At 42.0% G+C, this 19959-nt stretch overlaps 1 protein-coding gene across 3 annotated transcripts; it reads right to left on the bottom strand.

Annotated features, from left to right (window-relative positions):
- Positions 1–20: 20 nt before the first annotated feature.
- On the bottom strand, positions 21–18488 carry pde4a (phosphodiesterase 4A, cAMP-specific). Of its 3 annotated transcripts, none has more exons than XM_026355896.1 (15): positions 17672–18488; positions 15902–16087; positions 15464–15500; positions 15244–15314; positions 14380–14429; positions 13857–13969; positions 8723–8816; positions 8418–8611; positions 7957–8055; positions 7502–7666; positions 7257–7356; positions 5870–6024; positions 5608–5730; positions 4260–4442; positions 22–4033 (listed from the first exon to the last, which is right to left on the bottom strand). In XM_026355896.1, the coding sequence occupies exons 1-15, from the start codon at positions 17863–17865 to the stop codon at positions 3524–3526; spliced, it is 2274 nt and encodes a 757-aa protein (XP_026211681.1). In that variant the 5' UTR covers positions 17866–18488; the 3' UTR covers positions 22–3523. The 3 variants fall into 3 exon arrangements, with proteins under 3 accessions (XP_026211697.1, XP_026211681.1, XP_026211689.1); XM_026355904.1 differs by having other exon boundaries at positions 23–4033; positions 8448–8611; XM_026355912.1 differs by lacking the exons at positions 13857–13969; positions 14380–14429; positions 15244–15314; ... (1 more) ...; positions 15902–16087; positions 17672–18488 and adding an exon at positions 11108–11788 and having other exon boundaries at positions 21–4033; positions 8448–8611.
- Between the last annotated feature and the right edge of the window lie 1471 nt (positions 18489–19959).

Genomic DNA, 19959 nt, shown 5'->3' on the forward strand with positions numbered 1-19959 from the left:
ACACTTTACAGTACTGAACAGTGAAATAAAAGAAAAATATACTGATATACTATAATATTGTATTATATATAGATGGTTGCTTATTAAATGCATTTATTCACAAAATGACACCTCAGCTCTTTCAAGAGGAAAAACTTTCATAAAAATAATATAATAAAAAATAACTTGGACACATTTTACACATTACAGCAAGATCATTTACAAATATTACAATCATTTCATGTAGTTTTTCCCTTGAATAATCTTTCTTACTTGTGAATAAATACATGAATTAAAGCCCAGAGAATTATTCTCAAAGGGAGTCAGTCTGCAACCTGACAGCAACCCCAATGGGAACCAGCTAGTTAGGACACCATGGGACGGACATTGAGGCTATCAGGCTATTGATTAAAGTTACTAAGAAACAGAAGTGATGATACTACTAGGAATGGCCAAGTTAGATAAGGACACATTTATTTCCTCTGAAAGTGTCACATCCTATGTGACGGCATCACCCTACATTTGACTTTATCAGTCCAATAAGTTAAATTTCACATGGACATTTAATAAAGAATGACTAGTTTGTTTGGTTATGCTTCTAGAAAGGTGTTAACATTGACTACTGCACAATGACTTCTGTGATTTGGCCCAAGATGATATTTTCAACAAGTGACTGCCCAATGACCAAACCACCAGCACAGACTGTACACTATCTGAAACACACTATCTGCCTTGAAACCTGGCAAAATAAAGTGCTGGTACAAATATTTTTGATTTTAACAATAAATGTAGACAGTAAAAAAAATGTGACAAAATGTTAGCACTAGTGAGCAAAAACAAAGTCAGAGAATGAAAAGATGAAAATGTGGCCTGCAGTACTTCAGTGGTTCACTTAACAACCTTAAGTGGTTATTTGTCAATCATTATGACTTGGATAAATCTATAATTTACAATCCAATATTACATTATATACAAGAGTGGTAGCAATATCATCAACACGTGATTCGTTTTCCAGACCATCCACCAGAATGATATAAAAATAAACTGTACACAAACTGTTCAAAGAAAACACTTCCCATGGTTTTCTTCTCATCATTTAAAAAGAATGGCAGCAATCAATCAATTGAATAATTTTCTTAATAAGAAACAATTGCTACAGTATTGTGTTTGTATGGCAATTAAATATTAATGCTTTTATAGCTTATGACAGAACAAGAAGCCACAAAAACAAAGCAACGTCTTCAAAGTAAAAGGCAGATGCATATGGGAATCATTTTTAAAGTAAATGCAGTAATACTCCTGGATTCCCATTCCACCAGATGAAAGCCTGTGTGGTGGCCTCGAAGCTCTGCTCCATCCTGCGACAGAGCAGGTCAAACACACAGGCTTCTGTTGCACCGAGCTGTGGTGTCTTCAGATAAGCTCAGTTACTGACCTGCAGAAAGCTGCTCTTAACTGCAAAAAACCACACTCATGTTCTTTTATGTTTTTTGTTTGTTTGCTTTTTTTTTTTACCCTGTGAGAAACAAACATCTAAACAAACTGTGACCTACTTAAGTTGTGCTGATCAAATCCTAAACACCATTCAACACAATGTGGTGATTCCAGTGGGTGAACAATGACACATGATGACATCTGCAGCATCCTGCGCTCTCTTTCTTATGCTCACTCGCTTACTCATGACCACACCATCAGCCACGCAAACAAACACACACGCATCAACTCTGTCATGTCAAGAAATCAATATCTGGTCAAACAAAGGACATTTATATTCATTTATACTGAAAATAAATTAATACCAATTGCTTTTTTTCTCTGTATGCCTCCAGGTAGCTGTAAGATAATTACTATTTTACAGTCCTGTTAAAAAAAAACAACACATTCTTTATGTTGGTTGGAGGACAGCAACAACATAATGACTAATTGGCAGCAATGTTTCCCTTTCCCCTCAAATGCAATGTTGGATACACTGTGTATGACACACTGATACTCACAGTAGTAAGCATTTAGATGTGGTATAAATATACTAGTCTTATCTATTATATATCTTATAAATCTACATACTCACAGGTATGTAACCTGCATCTGACATTAAGGCAAAAAAGCATTGAACATAAGGATGATTGGGAACTGCCAGACCTCCTTTTGGCCAAGTCATGCATCTTTCCCCCTGACATTCTGCCTCCCTGATTCTCTTATTCATTTATATTCCTTCAAATCACTTCACCCACTGAACTTTCTTGTCCTTTACTTTGGTGAAAATTGTTATATATGAGGAGACACAAACACACGGTGCAAGTGGGTGTGAGATGGTGTATGGAAAATTTGTTCTGCTGATGAAATAATGATGTATCTCTTCAACATATTTAACAACTGTTAAATAGAAAATAGGCAAAACTTATGCTTTAAAGCATTACATGGCTTATTCTCAGAAAGTTTAAAAAAATCATTCTAATAAGAAAAAAACATAAACTGGAAAGAGTCCACTGGTGGTTGTAGTGGTGGTGGTAGTAGTGATTGCTCTGCATTTAGAGTTCTGAGTTATTATATTACCAGAAGAGCAACAAAGGAAGACTTACAGCTTAAAACATATCACCACAGAAACTGTACGTGTGATACAGACCACAATACCATGAACAGTAAAGAAAGATCTTTAACAAGAGACAATCAAAAATTATATCAAAATCAGACACTCCTGTCCCACAATGCATTGCTTCACGACAGCTCCATTCAGGAAGCTGGTGTTTCAGAAAGGCACAGAGCCATCTTGCACCAGTAGCACTCTCCTCATAAAGGGAAAAGGGGTATGGGACCCAGTGGCCCCTTCATCGCAGCATCTTCCTTTCTTTCAATATCCTCCTCCCTCCTCCTCCAATTTTCTTATTTTCTTTCCGACAAAAATGGAAAAAAAAAGTCACTCAGACTGTAGCTTTTCTGAGGATATCAGTTTCTGTTGAGCTTCTAATGAATATGAATTACTAATACTGACTGAACACTAGTTCATACTCCATTAAGAGATGGCTTTTTCCAAAGAGATTCATTACTGATCAGTGTCCCTCGTGTACACACTTACAAACATATGGTCTAATGTATGTGTATCTGTGTGTGTGTATCTGTGTGTGTGTGGTGTGCATCTGTGCGGTCTGCATTACTGATGCATGCAGGTACACACATTGCATTAGTGTATTATATATAACTTACTCCTGAAGTGGTTTCTTGGATGTGTTGGGTGTCCCTTCATGTGTGTTTGTGTGTATGCATTCCAGTCCCAGAGTGCTACGCTGTCTTCAGTTGCCCATCATTAATGCTTTTCTAAATTTCTTCCGGTATAAAGTTCATTGTGAAATCAATTGAAGGACTTGTCCCCACTCCAAATCTACAGTTGCTGTGTAATTAACTTCTCTTTAAGCGGTTTTAATTTATTCCCTTTTTGAAAAATATATTTAAAGGTCTGTATTGTCATTGCAGTCTTATTTGTTCTTGGTTTGGCCATTGAAAGGATGAACAATGTGTGCAAGTGAGGAGGGAGATACAAGAGCAGAACTCATGTATCTTCAGCTTGTGAAGAAGAATCCTCCTCTTCCTCTACAGGACTTGTGTCAGAAAGTCTCTGTTTTTCAGATCTCACCTCCAAATGAGCCTTCAGCTCCTCCTGTTCTTCGTCCAGCTCCTCTTCCTCCATTGCCACCTCGTCTTCTTCTTCTATTATGTCCTCATTTTCCTCCTCTGCCATTATGTCTTCTTCATCATCCTTTTTACCTTCCTCCTTGTGACTGAAGTCGTTAGCCACGTGGTTCGGCATAGGTTTGCCACCCATATCTCCCTGGTCTCTCTGAGAGCTGTCTTCAAGGGTGAGCTCAAACTGAAACTTGTCCAGGCAGGCATTTAGATCCTTGTCCTGGCCCACAGGAGGTGGAGAGGGGCTTTGCGGAATAGTGCTCTGGTACCAGTCCCTGTTGTCCTCCAGAGTGTCCAAAATATCCTGGGCGTCAGGGTGCACCAGGTCCCCCCATGTCTCCCACAGCGGGTGGACAATGTAGTCAATAAAGCCCACCTGTGTAGAGAGAAGAGCATGACTCACATATAAACCGGCACAGTGGTGTCATTTCATTTCCTGCAAATCAGCATTAAATATGCATGATGATGGCTGCAGTGATCAAAGATGACAGACCACTTTCTGCTGTCATTTACACTCCACCTACAGTATTTATCACAGTTACCTGCTAGTGTGCATAATCATATCCATGCATGGAGTTACTGTATTAGAGATGATCATTTACCTGACTTTTTTCTACAGATGCAGTGTGTTTATCGCACATTGGACTGATCTCCATCCCTCGCTCCCTCTCTTTGTCTCCCTGTCTGAAGAACTCCTCCATGATTCTCTCGGTCCATTGTCGATACACAGCCAGAGGTTTGGTAGGATTGCTCAGGTCAGCACAGTGTACCATGTTCCTCAAAACCTGCAAAAACACATAGGTACATTTCACTCACTACTGACTGTGCAACACAGTTTACAAATATGAATTTCAAATGTGCATGGTGATCATCTTCCTTTAACCTCCTTTGTCCCTCTGGTCATCTTGACTCTTGAATAAAGCAGTTATAGAACAGCTCATTCGTCCACAAACAGTCAAGATTCAAGAGTGGCATATAGAAGCAAACACCCCTCTCTATGTCAGAATTGTATTGCTGATTGTCAGTATCCACCTCCTCATTGGCACTGTTGCACTGGGATCTTTGGAGAAGCTCTGCCATGTTTCTTTTCCTTCCTTCCCATGCACTTTTATATGAAGGTGTATGAAACTTGTACCTTTATCACTGATCTACCCTGCGTAAAACACATTTAAACATGTGACAAACGCAATGCAGCCCTGCATGTGTGGCTGCCATCTCAGAAACCCTCAATCTCAGTCTAGACAATTCTCAGTAGGTTTTTCTTACTCCTAGATCTTGGCTCACTTTGTAAACGTCTTGTAAACTGGACCATAGATATTTGGTACAGAGTTATATCATAGATATACCACGAATATCTTATAGTTCAACATTTAGGCAAAGGTAAAAAGTCATATGACAAAAATTGCCAACTCTTGACATGTGCTTGAGAAAATACACAAGTTACCTTCAGGCGGCGTACATAGACTCAATATGTGCCATGACATTTTTAGGGGAGGCAAGTAATCTATGACAACAATCCCCAAAATACCAAATCCTGCAGATGTATAACACTTTGCCACAGAAGCTTAAACAAGGCTTTACCTGAGATGGTTTTCTGTCTAGCCCCTGTCACAACCACTATTACATACTGGTCATAGATGTACTGGCAACATAATTAGATACACCTGTACAATCTAATGCGATCTCAGGCAGCAGCTATAATAATAATAATAATAATAAAATTTATTTATAGAGCACTCTTCTAAACATATGTTACCTCAATAATAAACATAAAGTAGAATTAGCACCTTTATGACTTTTAAACAACCTTAATGCTTTTATACCGTTTTGATTGAATTGAGCATATCCTAAATGTTCTCATGTGATGTCCATTTATTTTGCTCTGAATCAGAACAGCTATTAAAGGCAAAATTTAAACATAATTATACAAACATCAGTGTGCCCTCTCACCTGTATCCGGTCAGTGTAGTGGTCGAGCATCAGTACTCCAGAACTTGTCACTTTCTTGGTTTCCACCATAGTCTTGAGGTCTGCCAGCAAACTCATGTGTTTAGACATATCTGTTGCCAAAACCTGTGGAGAAATTGACAGTAAAGCGTTTTTTAAAAGAAATAGAAAGATGGTAGGAGATGAGGGAGGGCAAAGGGGCAGATGAAGAAACGTGACAAAGTAGTTATCTTCATAACACAAAATGAGTGTTGATGATTCTCACCATATCGATAACAAGTTTCCTCAGGCTCTGTCTCTGCCTCTTACTGAGGTTCTGGAAGATGTCACAGTTTTCCTCGTGAAGCAGCTTGAAGCCCACAGCTAGGTGATGGTTCTCCAGTACAGACTCATCATTATACATCAGGGCTAACTCTGAGTCTGAGGAAAGCACCAAACAATATATATAAGATTTAAAAATCAGTGTGTAAACTTCAATACTAAATGAATATGAAAACTGATAATGAAAATAAAAGTTTATCATAATTTATGAGACAAATACTTTGTACATCACCATATTTAATTTGAAACTAAAAACTCAAGATGTGAGCAATGTCTTTCAGCTTTAATTCAAGGGGGTCTGACAGATCCATGGCATTAACCATTCAGGAGCCGTGCATCCATTTTTGCACACACCAATTTTTGGGGGCTTATAAATAACGGAACAAAATACCACACATAGGCAGTTGTGTGGCCTGTTGTGGCCTCTTCCCTAATTACTCTATTTGTTCACTGGAACTCATGAAGCCCAAAGTGTCTATGGTGCCTATGCAAGAAAGGAATGCCATCATTATCTGAACAAACACAATAAACCCATCACAGAGATGGAATCAACACTGGGAGTGGCCAATAGATGAGTTATAACTTTTTTTTTTAAAGAAAGAATTACTGGCAAGTTCAGCAACAGCAAAATGCCTGAAAGACCAAGGATCCTTTCAAAACATCGGGCCAAGTCAAGAACACTTTTAAGGATGTAAGCGTGTCATTGTCAAAGTCTACAGTCAAGAGACGTATTTGGGAATGCAAATACAGAAAAAGGTGCAAAAAACTGGTAATGCTGAAGATCAGAAAGGATAGATTAGACTTTTCTATAAAACATCTAAAACAGCCTGACCTTGAATAAGATTATCTGAACTGTTGAAACCAAGATCAACATGTACCAGAATGATTGGGAGAGAAAAGTATGGAGAAGTCACCTCATCTCAACCCAACAGAGCTTTTCCCTTACTGAGGACAAGACTGAAGGCAGAAAGACCCACAAACAAGCAGTAGCTGAAGGCTGCTACAGTACAGGCCTGGCAAATCATCTCAGAGGAGGAAACTCAGCAATTGGTCATGTCCATGAGTTAAAATCTTGACTTCGCTCACATGTTTTTTAATGTCAGTGTACAAAAGGACAAATTCCAAAAATCTCAAGACTTTCATTGTTATACTATAGTTTTTCTTTACTGCTTTGCTCTCTTTGCTGATGCTTTCTAGTCATGTTCACGTACCAGACATTTCACGGGCATTGAATGTTTTTTTTAGCAAAAGCCACTTTGCCATTGTAATACTCCCTGTTATACATACAGGCTAATTTATTTTGCGTGTTTCTTAATCTGATGTAGACTCACTGGTGTTTATGAGGAATTGGTTGGACACTCCTGGATGGTCCACATCGTGGATGGCAGCGGCAAATAATGCAGCTAATATCTCTAGATCCGTGAACACAGCCTGTCAAAGATGAAAGCGAAAGAAACAGTTAAACGGCACTTTACTGTTGTCTTTTAAGGGGGCTTGGTATTTGTAAAAGTCAATGCAATTCTAGTTAGATATTTATTTGGAATTTGTGGTAATGTTGACATTGGTAGATATTTACATCTAGAGCTGGTGTGGATAGCAGTACATGAGTAGATTGAGTGACATCTGCAGCATGGAGGCTGTTATGGTAGGCCACATTGGCATGGTAGTGATCCTCCAGGGTCATCACATAGGTCACAAATGTGTCCACTGGGATCCGAAATGTTTTCAGTAGATCTCTTTCCTGCAGCAGGGAAAGTTCACAGGGGTCACGGTCTCAATAGGTCAAGACACATGTTATAGGTTGTTGTATAATGAAGGTGTAGGCAACCCTGGTCCTAGAGAGCCACATTTTGTTTATTTTCCAACCACCCCTGCACTTAAAGCCTCTGATTGACTGAAAACACCTGATCCAGGCAATCAACAGCTGATATCACAGCAGAGATAGTTGGAAAACATGCAGGACTGTGGCTAGGACCCGGGTTGCCTACCCCTGGTATAGTCCATTGTTAAAGCCTGGTCTATCACTCTTACCTGGAAGATGGCATACATTATGCAGCTTAGGGGTCGGTTATTAGAGAATTCCGCCACACGAAAGATATTAAGGCCCCACTTGTTCAAGTCGTTCAGCTCCTGAAGACACAACAGGAAATATTAACGCACAAAACACGTTTTGCACAAGCACAACATCACAAAAGATCACATAACATTTTTAACATAGTTTATGGCTTTTATGACATAGTGATGTGTTGTAAAATTAATTTGTCTCCTTAGCAAAATATTTTTCCATTGTTTTAGAAACTAGAAAAAACATTGCTCTGATTTTGACTGGTCAAGAAGATGTTAACAGGTTATTTTTAAAGTTTATTATTTGGATGTATTTTGCTTTTACCTGTTCACATTATTGGTTATGATTGTGTGCATAAAAAGTTACTTTTGCATGTTTTGTGTCATCTACTGTGTGGCATTATGTGCATGTATATGCAATAACTTGCATCTGGTAGGCTGCCTGTCCACCCATTTACCCTGGCTAACGCATCCTCGTGTTCAGTCTTCACACCGAAGCGAGGCAGGGTGGAGTTAGAAAGGCTGGAACTGTGCGTGAGCTTCTTCACACCGCTGATGTGACACATGGGCTTCTCCCTCTCCCTCAAGGTTGGGGATGGAATCTCCACCTCATTCTGCTTATCTGCAAGGATAAACGTTCCCGAGGTCAGACAGGATGGAAACTTATGAAGGGTTGTTCTTGATCTTGGGTCACAGCTGTAATGGTTGGGCAGACATAAATGGCATGATTTACCTAGAAAGGTAGTGGAGATGTATTCTGACACCTGGTTCCCTGAGCGGCTCATTTCTGACAAATGGGACAGCTCCCTGTTCAGCATCCTCTTGAACTAAAAAGGAGAAGAGACAGATGCACAAAGTGAGTGTCTTGAATAGTAGATTACAATGTAAAATCATAAATGGTCACTGTTATATCTGAAAATGAAGAGACGTGCAGTTTGGCAAACTCTCAGTATTGAGATTTTGTTTCAGATCCCATTTGTACTGACACATAGCAAAGCATTCCTATGATTCAAATATGAGAAAATAAATTATCGCCCTCATTCTGGCTCCATTCACTAACGGGTGAGAAAATCAATTGTGAATCATGCCTCCTCTCTTTCTCAGATAAGAACGTACTGTTCAATACCACAATTCAGTGTGCTTGCCTTTTAATTACTATGCATTTATAAGCTGCAGGAAAATGGCATGTTTATACAGTAGACATTGTTCTCCATATATATAGACTGTTGGTCTTTGCAGCACAGACACAAATGTGATTAAGTGAATATATTATCCCTTCAACAGTGTTCCTGAATGTTCTTATGGATTTTATGTAATTTTTATTTTATTATTATTTTTATTATTGCATCTATAGATAAACCTTTTCTTTGGAGGCTTGACAGTTCCCCGTTGCACAAGTCATGTAAAGGTACACTGTGATTCGGACAAGACCCCTCAGTCTGTGTCCTACTGACTGATCTTTCACACATAACAATCTCCATGGCAACCAGAGCAGTTGCTGTGGCAACTGCCTCCTCACAGTCAGTCCTTCAGCTTGATGTGAGAGCGGTGGCTGCTTGGGTGACAATCTGAGGGAGTAGGCAGGTGTCTCTGACCTTTACCAAGGTCAACCCTCCCCTCCTCCGCTGTCTTTCTCTCTGTGTCTCTCTGTTGCTTGTATCTGCTCCTCCCTCCCTCTCGAGGTAAACAACACCCTCCGCTACTGCCCTCAAGCCCCAAAACCCTCCCTGTCAAAGGCTTCACTTTGCCTTCTTGCCATTTCACACACTTAATGCATTTTCATCATCTTTCACTCTGTTTCTCTCAGCTATCTCTCGTTTTCCAACTTATCTTATTATACTTGGCACTTGTGACGTGATGGGTCAAGCAAATAGGTACTCTGAAAGCAAATCATTAGAGTAGTGGGGCAGAGTCAGTCATCAGGAGCCAGGAAAGCTAGTGAAGCACAGTGGCACACTTAGGCAGCAGGCTCAGCCCAGACCTCCCTCTTTCCCTCTCAGTCTCTCGTTCTTTCCTTCCCTAATGCTGTAACGCTGAGTCATAGCTGCCAACCAACACTTCCACAGTGCCAGTCCAAGTGCCAGGACAAACAACACTCTTCCTCTGACACCGAATAATGAAGCAAACATGCAAATGCTGCACAGACATGATCACAGCCACACATGCACACACATATACACCTGTGAGAGATCCATGATGGCTTAATCTGTCCTGATAGTCCTTGATCATGAATAACACACAAATACAAATGCACGCAAACGTGCAAAATATGACCTTCCTCTGAACTATAACCTGCACATTGTGACTCAGATGGAGCCTCAATGTCACTAAATGAAATAAATCGTAAACACAAAAGAAATTGTTTGTTTTGGTAACACAATACCAAGACTACATCTAATGCAAATCTGGCATATCAAAGAAAACTCCTACAATGTCCAATTTCATACAGTTTACGTGTGCAAAATGCTGGTACACCAGCAGAAACCTGGAAGAAAAAGAAACATCTACTCATCCCTGAGACAATAAGCATTGTCCTTTACTGACAATAAGATTGACTTCCTTAAGTCTGTATTGAGGCCAGCCTCAGGGTAGGCAGGAGAGAGAAACAGAGGGATGTGGGACACAGGTGTGGAGGATAGAAACAGACACTATGTGACACTGCAACGCACCTGCAGTAAAGATGGCTTCTTATCTTAAGTTTCAAAGTTATTTCTTATCTTTAGCAACTTGGTGTATTCTCAAAAGTCACGAATGTAAACGAGGAATGGAGGGGAGAAGAATGAGAGTAATATTGCATTTTGTTTACAGTGCCGCTTCAAAGTAGAAACACTGAACAGATTTAATAAACTCTGCCTTTATCACTGTTACTCTTCAGTGGATTCATGTAGAAATGATGTACGGGAACTCATATTTTCTCACAAAGCCACTGCCAGATAAGTAAAATCATATTTTCGACAAATTGATCACATAATGAACTGTAAGATTGCACATAACAACCTGGAGGTAGAAAATAGAGAAGTTGTTAATGCATGCAGCAATACTTGAAGACTTCACAGCATGTATCCAAGATGGCCACTACCATGCCTCGTTTGCCCTCTACAAGCTCTCCAAGTCCTACCTGGTCCCACCAGCCGATGAGCCAGGGCCTGGAACAGGTCTCACAGAACAGGTCCACTAATGGTGATCTGCGCTCCGCCTCCGTCCCACCCCCCTCCAGAACCCCTCCAGCAGCCGCACCAAGGTCCAGCTCTGCCCCTGCCCTCCCCTGCAGGGGGCTGTAGCTGGAGGAGCGGGGCAGCCTGTAACCCCCTGGTACAGGCGAGGGGCAGAGGGATGGTGCTGGGTCAATGGCCTCCACCACACCCATGTTGAGGGTGACTGGAGGTTTGGGCCGATGACACAGGCAGGAGGTGCGATAGTGGAGCGGCGTGGGGGCAGTGCAGGTGCCCCAGTGGCATGAGGGTGTCGTCAGGGTGTGTGGGGAGAGGCCACAGCCCGTCAAGCCGGGACACTCCAGAGTGACGGCTGCCCCAAGACGGGGCGAAGGAACAGGGGAAGGGGATGAGGGTAGGGGCTGCTGGTGTAGATTGTCCTTGCCTACATACAGCACCCCAAAGCAGGCCACCCAGTCAGTCCAGAGTCAGGCTCCAGCCTCAGTGTGGTCCAAAAATGAGGGTCCCCCTGATGGGCACACCAGGAGCCCCCTGGATCCAGCTGCTGTGGAGACTACATCTCATCCCATTTGCTGAGCAGACTGACCCAAATCCACAGTCACTGCAGGATAGAGGTGGATGGGAGCTGAAAAGCTAGATGGAGGGAAGCAGTGTGCGAGAGAGGGGCTGTCTGAAGGGCACACAGAGGAGCTGATGGAGGATATGAGTGGGAATGTGAGAGAGGTGTAAATGAAAAAATTATCTTGCAAGAGCGGAGCTACTTAACAAACAGTAATAAAAAATTCAGACGATGGAGGTGAGAATACTGACGAGAAGGTGACAGCAGGATGACTGTAGTATCGAATGATGGAGGTAAAGGGAGCTTGGATGATAGCAGGAACATCAGGGAAGGAAAATGGGAGCAAACAGATGATGGTGACAGCAAGACAAAAACAAGGATGAATAGGATAAAGGAGGGATAAAGATAAAGAGCCACAGAGGTATGTAGGCAGGCCTGTAGCAGACGGTCAGGCTGGAGAATCGCACCAGAGATGTGGTCTGGAAAAACACGCTCCCTCTCCGTGCATCGACCACCCCTCCCCCACGGTACAGATCCAGAGGCCCGGCTCAGTGCTACCGGTGCATCAATTTGTCTGTTCCGTCTCACACCGATCCCAGCAACACACAGTCAATCCACAGTCAGTCAGGCTGCCTGTAGCCCAGTCCCCTGCTCCAAGTCAATCCATGCCACAGCTGGCCAAACAGCCAGAGGTCTAGTCCTGCTGCTTCAGGCTGCTGTTCCTCCTCCAATGCTCTGCCTCTTGCGCCACTTCCCTGGATGCTGTAGACAGCTCTTGCAAGCTAATCAGCCAGTGTGGCTGCAGGCGCGTGCATGTCTGTGCCTGTGCTTGCTTCTGCTCTCAGCCTGAGTGCGCATGTGCAACAAGACAGCATGCACGTCTGTTGAAAATATGTGTGTGAGCGAGGGTGTGAGTAAGAGTGAGAGACTGAGTGGGACTATTCATGTGTGTACCTCTACGTTGGCACAGTGCAGAGGATTTCTGTAGCTTAGTTAGCGGTTACCAAAAGCCACCAACATATTCACACAGACTCTGTTTACCCCAGGAGATTTCTCTTTCCACATTGTATTTGTGAACACATACATGTCCACACACACAGCATACTCTGCTAATACAATAGCCTCATTGACCATAAATATGAATACGCCACTGCCATTTATTGAAGGTAAAATGACACAAGGGAGGAATTTCTAGAATAAAATCAACATAGTACATGATACTGTCTCTTTAAGACTCAGCACTATTAAAGGAGCATTGCCTTTCTTTCATTGGTTGTTGCACAAACCACATGGCTTGTGGTCAGAGTGGCAAGCCAATGACTAAAAAGGAAGGGCAGACCTTGCTGCTGTTCGATAGCAACCAAGGTTGCAGCACAGACATCAGCATCAGGACCCGTTCCCCCTGCGTCTCATCAACATTACCCTCCCTTCCTGCACTCTCCATCACTCTTCAGCTCTCTCCCTTTCTCTTCCACCCCATGCTACCACACATATAAGTATGCACATGTGCACACATGTAGACACGTTGCTGTAGTGGTGAGATATGCACACCATCCACGATTCAATTCAACCAGGCTTCACGTCTTGCACGTTATAAACACAAATGAGCCCTCTAACCAAAGATATTTGTGAATTTAGTAAATGCTACGAAAACCAAAGAGCTTGTTGACCACATCTGTGGCACAGCCCAGATTATTTATTTATCATTACAGCTACCACCACAGGACTTCACATAAATCCTAGAAAAACAAAGAAACTACACAAAAGGGTCCTGTCCACAAAAATAGCATATTATTTTATAGATGTCTTGTAAGATGTAAGTATTCTTGATATTATGACAAATTGTGTGACATGACAGGTATTAGAGGAGGCCAGCAACTTATATGTTGTGTATAAATATTTGAATCCATCAAAAAAAAAAAAAAAAAAAATCAATTAAATAATTTACATTGCTGAAGCTACTTTGTTTGTATTTGCCAGATTGGAAGCCCGCACAGGAAATTAGCAATACTGTATCTTGTACACTGTAACTCACAAACAATATAAAAACCTTGGAAATGCAAGGTGTGCGAGCTGTTCAAGAGGAATCTTTGCAGGTAGATATTTGAAGTGTTTGTGTATGGACAGGTGTGCACCTTGTTGGAGGCCATCTCGCTGACTGAGCGGTGGGTCTGAATGGTCTCCAGCTGATCCAGACACCAGTCCAGCTCCTCCAGAGTCTCCCGAGCCATCTGCTGGTAAGTCTCCTCTGGGAAGGACAGACACACACACACACACACACACATAAACACACAAAATACACTGTATATAAACAGTATAACATGGCTATATCATAGCCATGTTATATGCAAAGTTGTAAGCTGCGTAACAAAACCACATATTGGGCACTCTGGGATATTGCTTGCCCTAGATTTTTTTAAATTGTTCTCTGTTAAATAAAGGCTGATTGAAGAATTTTCTGTCTGTTTCAGTGTAGTGAAAGTAAAACATTATTTTAAAAGAATACTTCACACCTATAGTGTGTGTATAAAAATGGATGTTACTGACATACTATGTTTATCTATTGTAGCTCAAGTATTATAATTATTGAAACTCTAGCTGTGTGATGAGACTGTGGGACTCTCTGGACTGAGAGTTTTTAATTAGCTGACAACATACCAGAGAGTGTAGCTTGGGGAACAGTGGGTTGGCTTGTCACTGGTGACCTCCTGTGGACAAACACATCTTTACATCAGTAGGACATCCACACACTGCTGCCCCCTTGTGGGCTTCACCACAAATTCAGCATTGAGGATGAGGCAACAATAGGCATCTCTTGCGGGAGACATATAAATGTTTTTATGCATGTTATTAATTTATATGCCCCTAAAAAGAGAAGAGAATTGAGGAGAGCATGTCTATATTATAATGTGTTTGAATATTTGATAGCATTACATTGTGGGAATTTTTTAAAGTCCATAAAAAAAAAAAAAAAAATCGCTGGTCTCACTTCAAATATTTAAGTGTACAAAAATAGCCAAAGACAAAGCCTGAGCTCTGCTCTCCTCTCAAATAGCCTTCATGGTTTCATAATTGTGTAGTGAGGGAGGCATTTTCAGGGCACAACGGTGTATAATTATAGATGCTGATAATTCTGTGGTGCATTGCTTTATATATCGTATTGACGTGAAGCGAGAAGTCTGCCAACTCAGGCTCCTTCTGTCTACAGCATTACAAAGGAGAACAATTTTAGTATTATTGACTGTCTCCATCGTCTGGGTACAGAGTCAGGGACATACATCTGAGGCATGGCTTTCTCTGCACTCACGCCTCAGCCAGCGAGTTGGAGAGATGCCAAATAATGCAGATCTTATTTTCCTTAAGCGTAGTCTGATAATCATAAACTGGTTAATCATAATGGCAAAAGCGTTTGCCCATGGGAGCAAGGAGAAGGAGACATTAGCAAACACACACTGCAAACTAAGCAGGGAGTCGTGACGAGTGTAAGTGGGGGGAAGGGGTGTTTGACAGCATGATACTGACTTGTTAGTGGGTGTTGTGACATTGGCGAGGATGGTGAAGTTGCTTCTTACAGTTCGTAGGCTGGCCAACACCTGGGGGATGGATGGACAGCGTAGGAGGGAGGAAGAAAGAGGGAGGGAGCAGGAGGAGGTGGGGACAAGTTCACTGTACTAATTATGCACCTTTTGTAGTCATTTACGCCAATTAACCATGTGAGAGGAGATGCACAAGGTAAATTTACCTGAGCGAAAGGGGTGACGATCATGTCTTCGGCGTGCCTGTAACAGAGAACGTGAACACAAGAAGTGGTTTTGGAAGCTGAGGTAGTCAGCGTGTGTTTATATGAGAGCTTGCATTTGTGAGCTCAACGTTTACAAAGACCTATGTGTATCTAAACAGAGAAATCGTCCTGGAACACGCTAATGGAGGGTGCTGAGTGCATTTAAACTTACTGAAAGACAAGGCAGGAAACAGAGCACAACAGTTGATGTTAAGAGGATTCATCATGATTTCATTAGCATAATGCTTGCATAATTACAATCACAACCATTGCTGTGTTGATTGGAATAATGTGCAGTTACCGTGGTGTGTGTGTGTGTGTGTGAGTGTGTGAGTGGACACTGCATGTTGCAGTTCTGTCTGCTGTGTGATGGATCCAGGATGATGGCTTCATGCTTACCCCTCACTGTTGATGGAGGAGTTGCGTGACATGGTTTTAGGGGATGTGTCATAGTCGGAGTCTGAGCGGTACAGGAAGGACTCCCTGCGCTGACTCTGGGGGAAAGAAGGGTGGAGCACCAACCCAGGACTCGCCTGCGAATCCATGGGACTGCGGCCTGGTGAGGGACCATTCTCTGAATCAAAGCTGAGGGGTTAGGGAGGACAAAGAGGACGTTACGTTTACATCTGTTAGGTTTTTTTTTACCTGATAGTGACACCAAACGCTCATGACCCTAAATACACAAACTTCTAGTTTCTCGGAGAGGAAGTTGAAGAAAGAGAGAAGTGACAGATACTACAGCGTGAACCCATTCTGCTGTGACTCCGCGGTGCCGTCGGATTGGCAGACTGCCAGCGGGCTGCCCTGAGAATTACACTTTACTGACAAGTCTTATTTTACAGCAAGTTGTGTTTAAGTGAATAAAATGAGTCACATCAACCCCGGATTCTCTCTGAGCCGAAGCTGCTCTCGTTTGGACCAAAAGGTTAAAACCAACTTTAGGCATTCATACATAGACTAATTTGAGGTTTTTATGGTTGTTCTCAATAAAGACATGAAAGACCAGAATTGTTTTGTGTTATTACTTTAGGAACATTATATTTGTTAATACTCTTGACTTAGATGAAGATCAGATCACATTTTCTCAATCTTTCATTTTTGCCACGATCGCAGCATCTGTCCACACAGCATCAGGCCAGCGCCATGCTGATTAACATTATAACCCAAAACACACGACTGAAACCAATCTGCCAGATCAATTCAAAGACAAGTTTAGCTAAAGGAGACACAGCGACAAACGTTTTTCAGCCAGATCCCTAGACAACACAACCACTGACCAACTTTTTCTGCAACGACAGAAAGTTTTGTCGTTTTTTTTAAACTAGGAGACAAGAAAATGTATGAACAGTGCAGACAGATCCCAATTCAACTGATGATATTTGTGTAACGTATATAGCTTGAATCATTGTTAGGGTTGTTATACATAAAAACATTTTCAATACTTCCATATACAACAATATTAATATATAATTGTCACTTTGAGGCTGCAGTCAAATGTTGGGATGACAAGGACAGATAGAGAAGCAGATTGCAGTGTAGCTGCAGCATCTATTTTTAATGTAGGATAACTTTTATCTCCACAACACCCCCCTCCCCCCCACTCCTCCCAAACTTCTCCAACTTTTGTTGTCGACACAGTTGTGAACGGCTTTCAGTTTAACTTCTAAAATTAAGCGTGAAGTACGGTATTTTTAGAATTGACTTCTAAATTGGCCAATTAGAATCCACTCGTCTCCCCAGAAGGCTTTGTGAATATGCTACAGATCAAATTATCATTAAACAAGTTTCCCCAGTAATGAAAAATACGTCAAAAATGTCTGCCGGGGGGATCTTCTGCAAACAAGCACACGCTAATCCCTGTTTTTCTTTTTTCTGCTCTGTGAGAGTCATTATGAGACTTCAGCATTCTCACTTCAGCACTTCCCAAAATCTAATCCATCCGACTAGAGTTATTACAGAGTGTGCATGGAACAATTTACCCTCAAATCTTCCTTAAGTCAATCATATTGCAGTCACATGGCACAAATACTCACCTCTCACCTGTGGCAGAACAATCCCAAATCACAACAGCTTGTTTTTGTGTTGCGTTGTTGTTTTGAATGCAACAAAGACAGGTTAGTGAGGCCTGAGCCAAATTAAAGATCACTGACTTGGACGCAGAGTCCGTACCTGCATATCAAGTGGGACGAGTGCCTGCACTCCTGAATGCTGCGGTTCAGTTTCATGCGCCGAAACAGTGCGGAGCCCCCGTGTCCGCGAGACTGATCAACTGGTGACACAGGTGAGGTGAGAGAGGGCGCAGAAGGTGGACCCTCAGGACTCTCCCACAACCTCAGCTGTCTTGTCAACTTCCTCTGACTCATCGCTGTCAGCTCTGGCCCTGCTGGAGCCAACCAGTTGCAGGAAACTCACCCAGCCTCTACTTAAATCTGTCTGCCGCCACCCCCCCCCGCCAAATCTACTTTTCAGTATGTCGACTCACGTTCCAGGCAGACTGAACTAGAGCACCTTCTGTATGAGTAAAAAATATCCTCAGTTCAGCGCGTGATCTAATAACAGGGCCAGATACTCCCTTTAGTTCTGGTCTCTCATGTGTCTCATCCTGGAGGAGTCAGAGTGCATCAATATGCATATCCTGCACTGTGATCCTCAGGCCCTCGATACTTAAACTCCAGTTCCCCACTTCTCACATCTTCAGTTTGTTCCCTGGATTTATGCAGGTCTCCTTAATCCTTGCCTGTGTAGGTTTGTTTGAGTTTGGTCTGTTCCTGAACTGACAGCCCCACAAAGAACAACTCTCCTGATCCTTCACCACCTCAGCTCTGTTCGAGTCCCACTGCTGCTGCTGGGACCAACTCCTGTCCCCATCAGGTCTCCTGTTTGCTGTGGCTCCAGCTTCACAACCCTCAACGCACAACCGAGAGAGACCCGTGATGATCTCGGTTAATTTCCTAATTAGCCAGCCTTTTGCCCTTCACGTCGTATCTGTTTCTCTCCACCTCCTCCTCCCCCGCCTCCCTTCATGCGAGCATGTGCTCTCGCTTTCCTTATCTCGCAGCTCACAGTTGCTCTGCAGCAACAGGAAAGCTGATCAGTAAGAGTAACAGACCACAGGCGCTAGAATAGAGCAACGCACACGGGGATTTGACTAGAAGATAGAAAACAACCCAGAAAGAGGAGAAGAGAGACAAAAAATGTTTGGGGAACACGGGTTGACTCATACCCCTGTGTAAATGTTTACACGTCCTTGTGAAGTGTGTAAGTTTGACGCCCAAAACAGTGTGACAGTCGACATCAACAACCTCTCTCACCAGCAGCAGTTTCCGTGGCTTCTGGACGTGAACAGACCCGGTCCTACCTTAATATTCTCTGTGAGCAACAATTAGACCATGAAATAACACTCAAACAAGGTGCAGGTCAGCCACAACTAATTCAGCCACGACATTGGAGATAGCAATATTAAACGCCTTCGAGCAGGAGTTTTGGCTTGTTTTCTCACACACTGTAACTCCAAATGCATAAATATTTCACTGCAGTGTTAATAAAAACTATGTTCGAGCTATTGAACCGCTGCAGGTGTAAGGTTTACTGGCAGCGCAGTTCCCGAGGTGTTTTATTGCTTTCATAATACGTTGTATTGATTAATAGCTCTGTAACTCCCTCATTAAGTCTGGAATTACTAAAATGGTATTTGCAAACACAGAGGCAAGTGTGGCAATTTCCTTTAAAGAGAGAAGGGAAGGAGTGATAAACAAGTTTTATTGCATAAGGATTTCTCAGTAATGATTGCAAAGCAGACAGTATGATATTACTGGAGCAAAGACTAATACTCCAGAATCATGATTTCAATGTAACACGGTGTCCTGTTTTTTTAACTACAAAATAAAAATGTGTACATTAAAAAGTAAGAAGGAAGGAAGTGACCTAAAAAGTGTATTTATAGATGAAAAATGAACAAACATTACTAAAATGAACCTATTAGCATGAGTGACTGATGGTGTGGCTGACTGTGGCGAAAAACAGGTAGTTCACTGAAGTGCAAAATATTATTCACATTTAATGTGAACAGTCTTTAATGCAAGCTCATCTGTCTGAAGTTGGAAAAACAAAATATATTTTACAGCATATCGTCCTGTGGAGTTGTGATTAAATCTAGTTCTTAATTTCTGCTTCTATGAGCGGAAAATTCAGCCTAAACAGTCCTGTTTTTGGTATTAGAATTAACCTTTTGTCAGTGGTTGGAGTACAGGCGAGGCCAATTCCTGCATGCATTTTTAAATTGTGCATTCATAAGGTTGTGTTAAAGTTCATTTGACAACTTCCATTTGTGTGCTTATTTGCAACTGTTGCAGGAAGAAGCAATAAAGGAAATGTTTTCAAACTTTGTGTGTCACAATTTGATGCACACACCAAATGAGAGCACGAATGAGAAGACTTGTGAATAGTATCAGTTTTTT

This window comes from Anabas testudineus, chromosome 8, assembly GCF_900324465.2.
Source record: "Anabas testudineus chromosome 8, fAnaTes1.2, whole genome shotgun sequence".
In the NCBI taxonomy this organism is placed as follows: domain Eukaryota; kingdom Metazoa; phylum Chordata; class Actinopteri; order Anabantiformes; family Anabantidae; genus Anabas; species Anabas testudineus.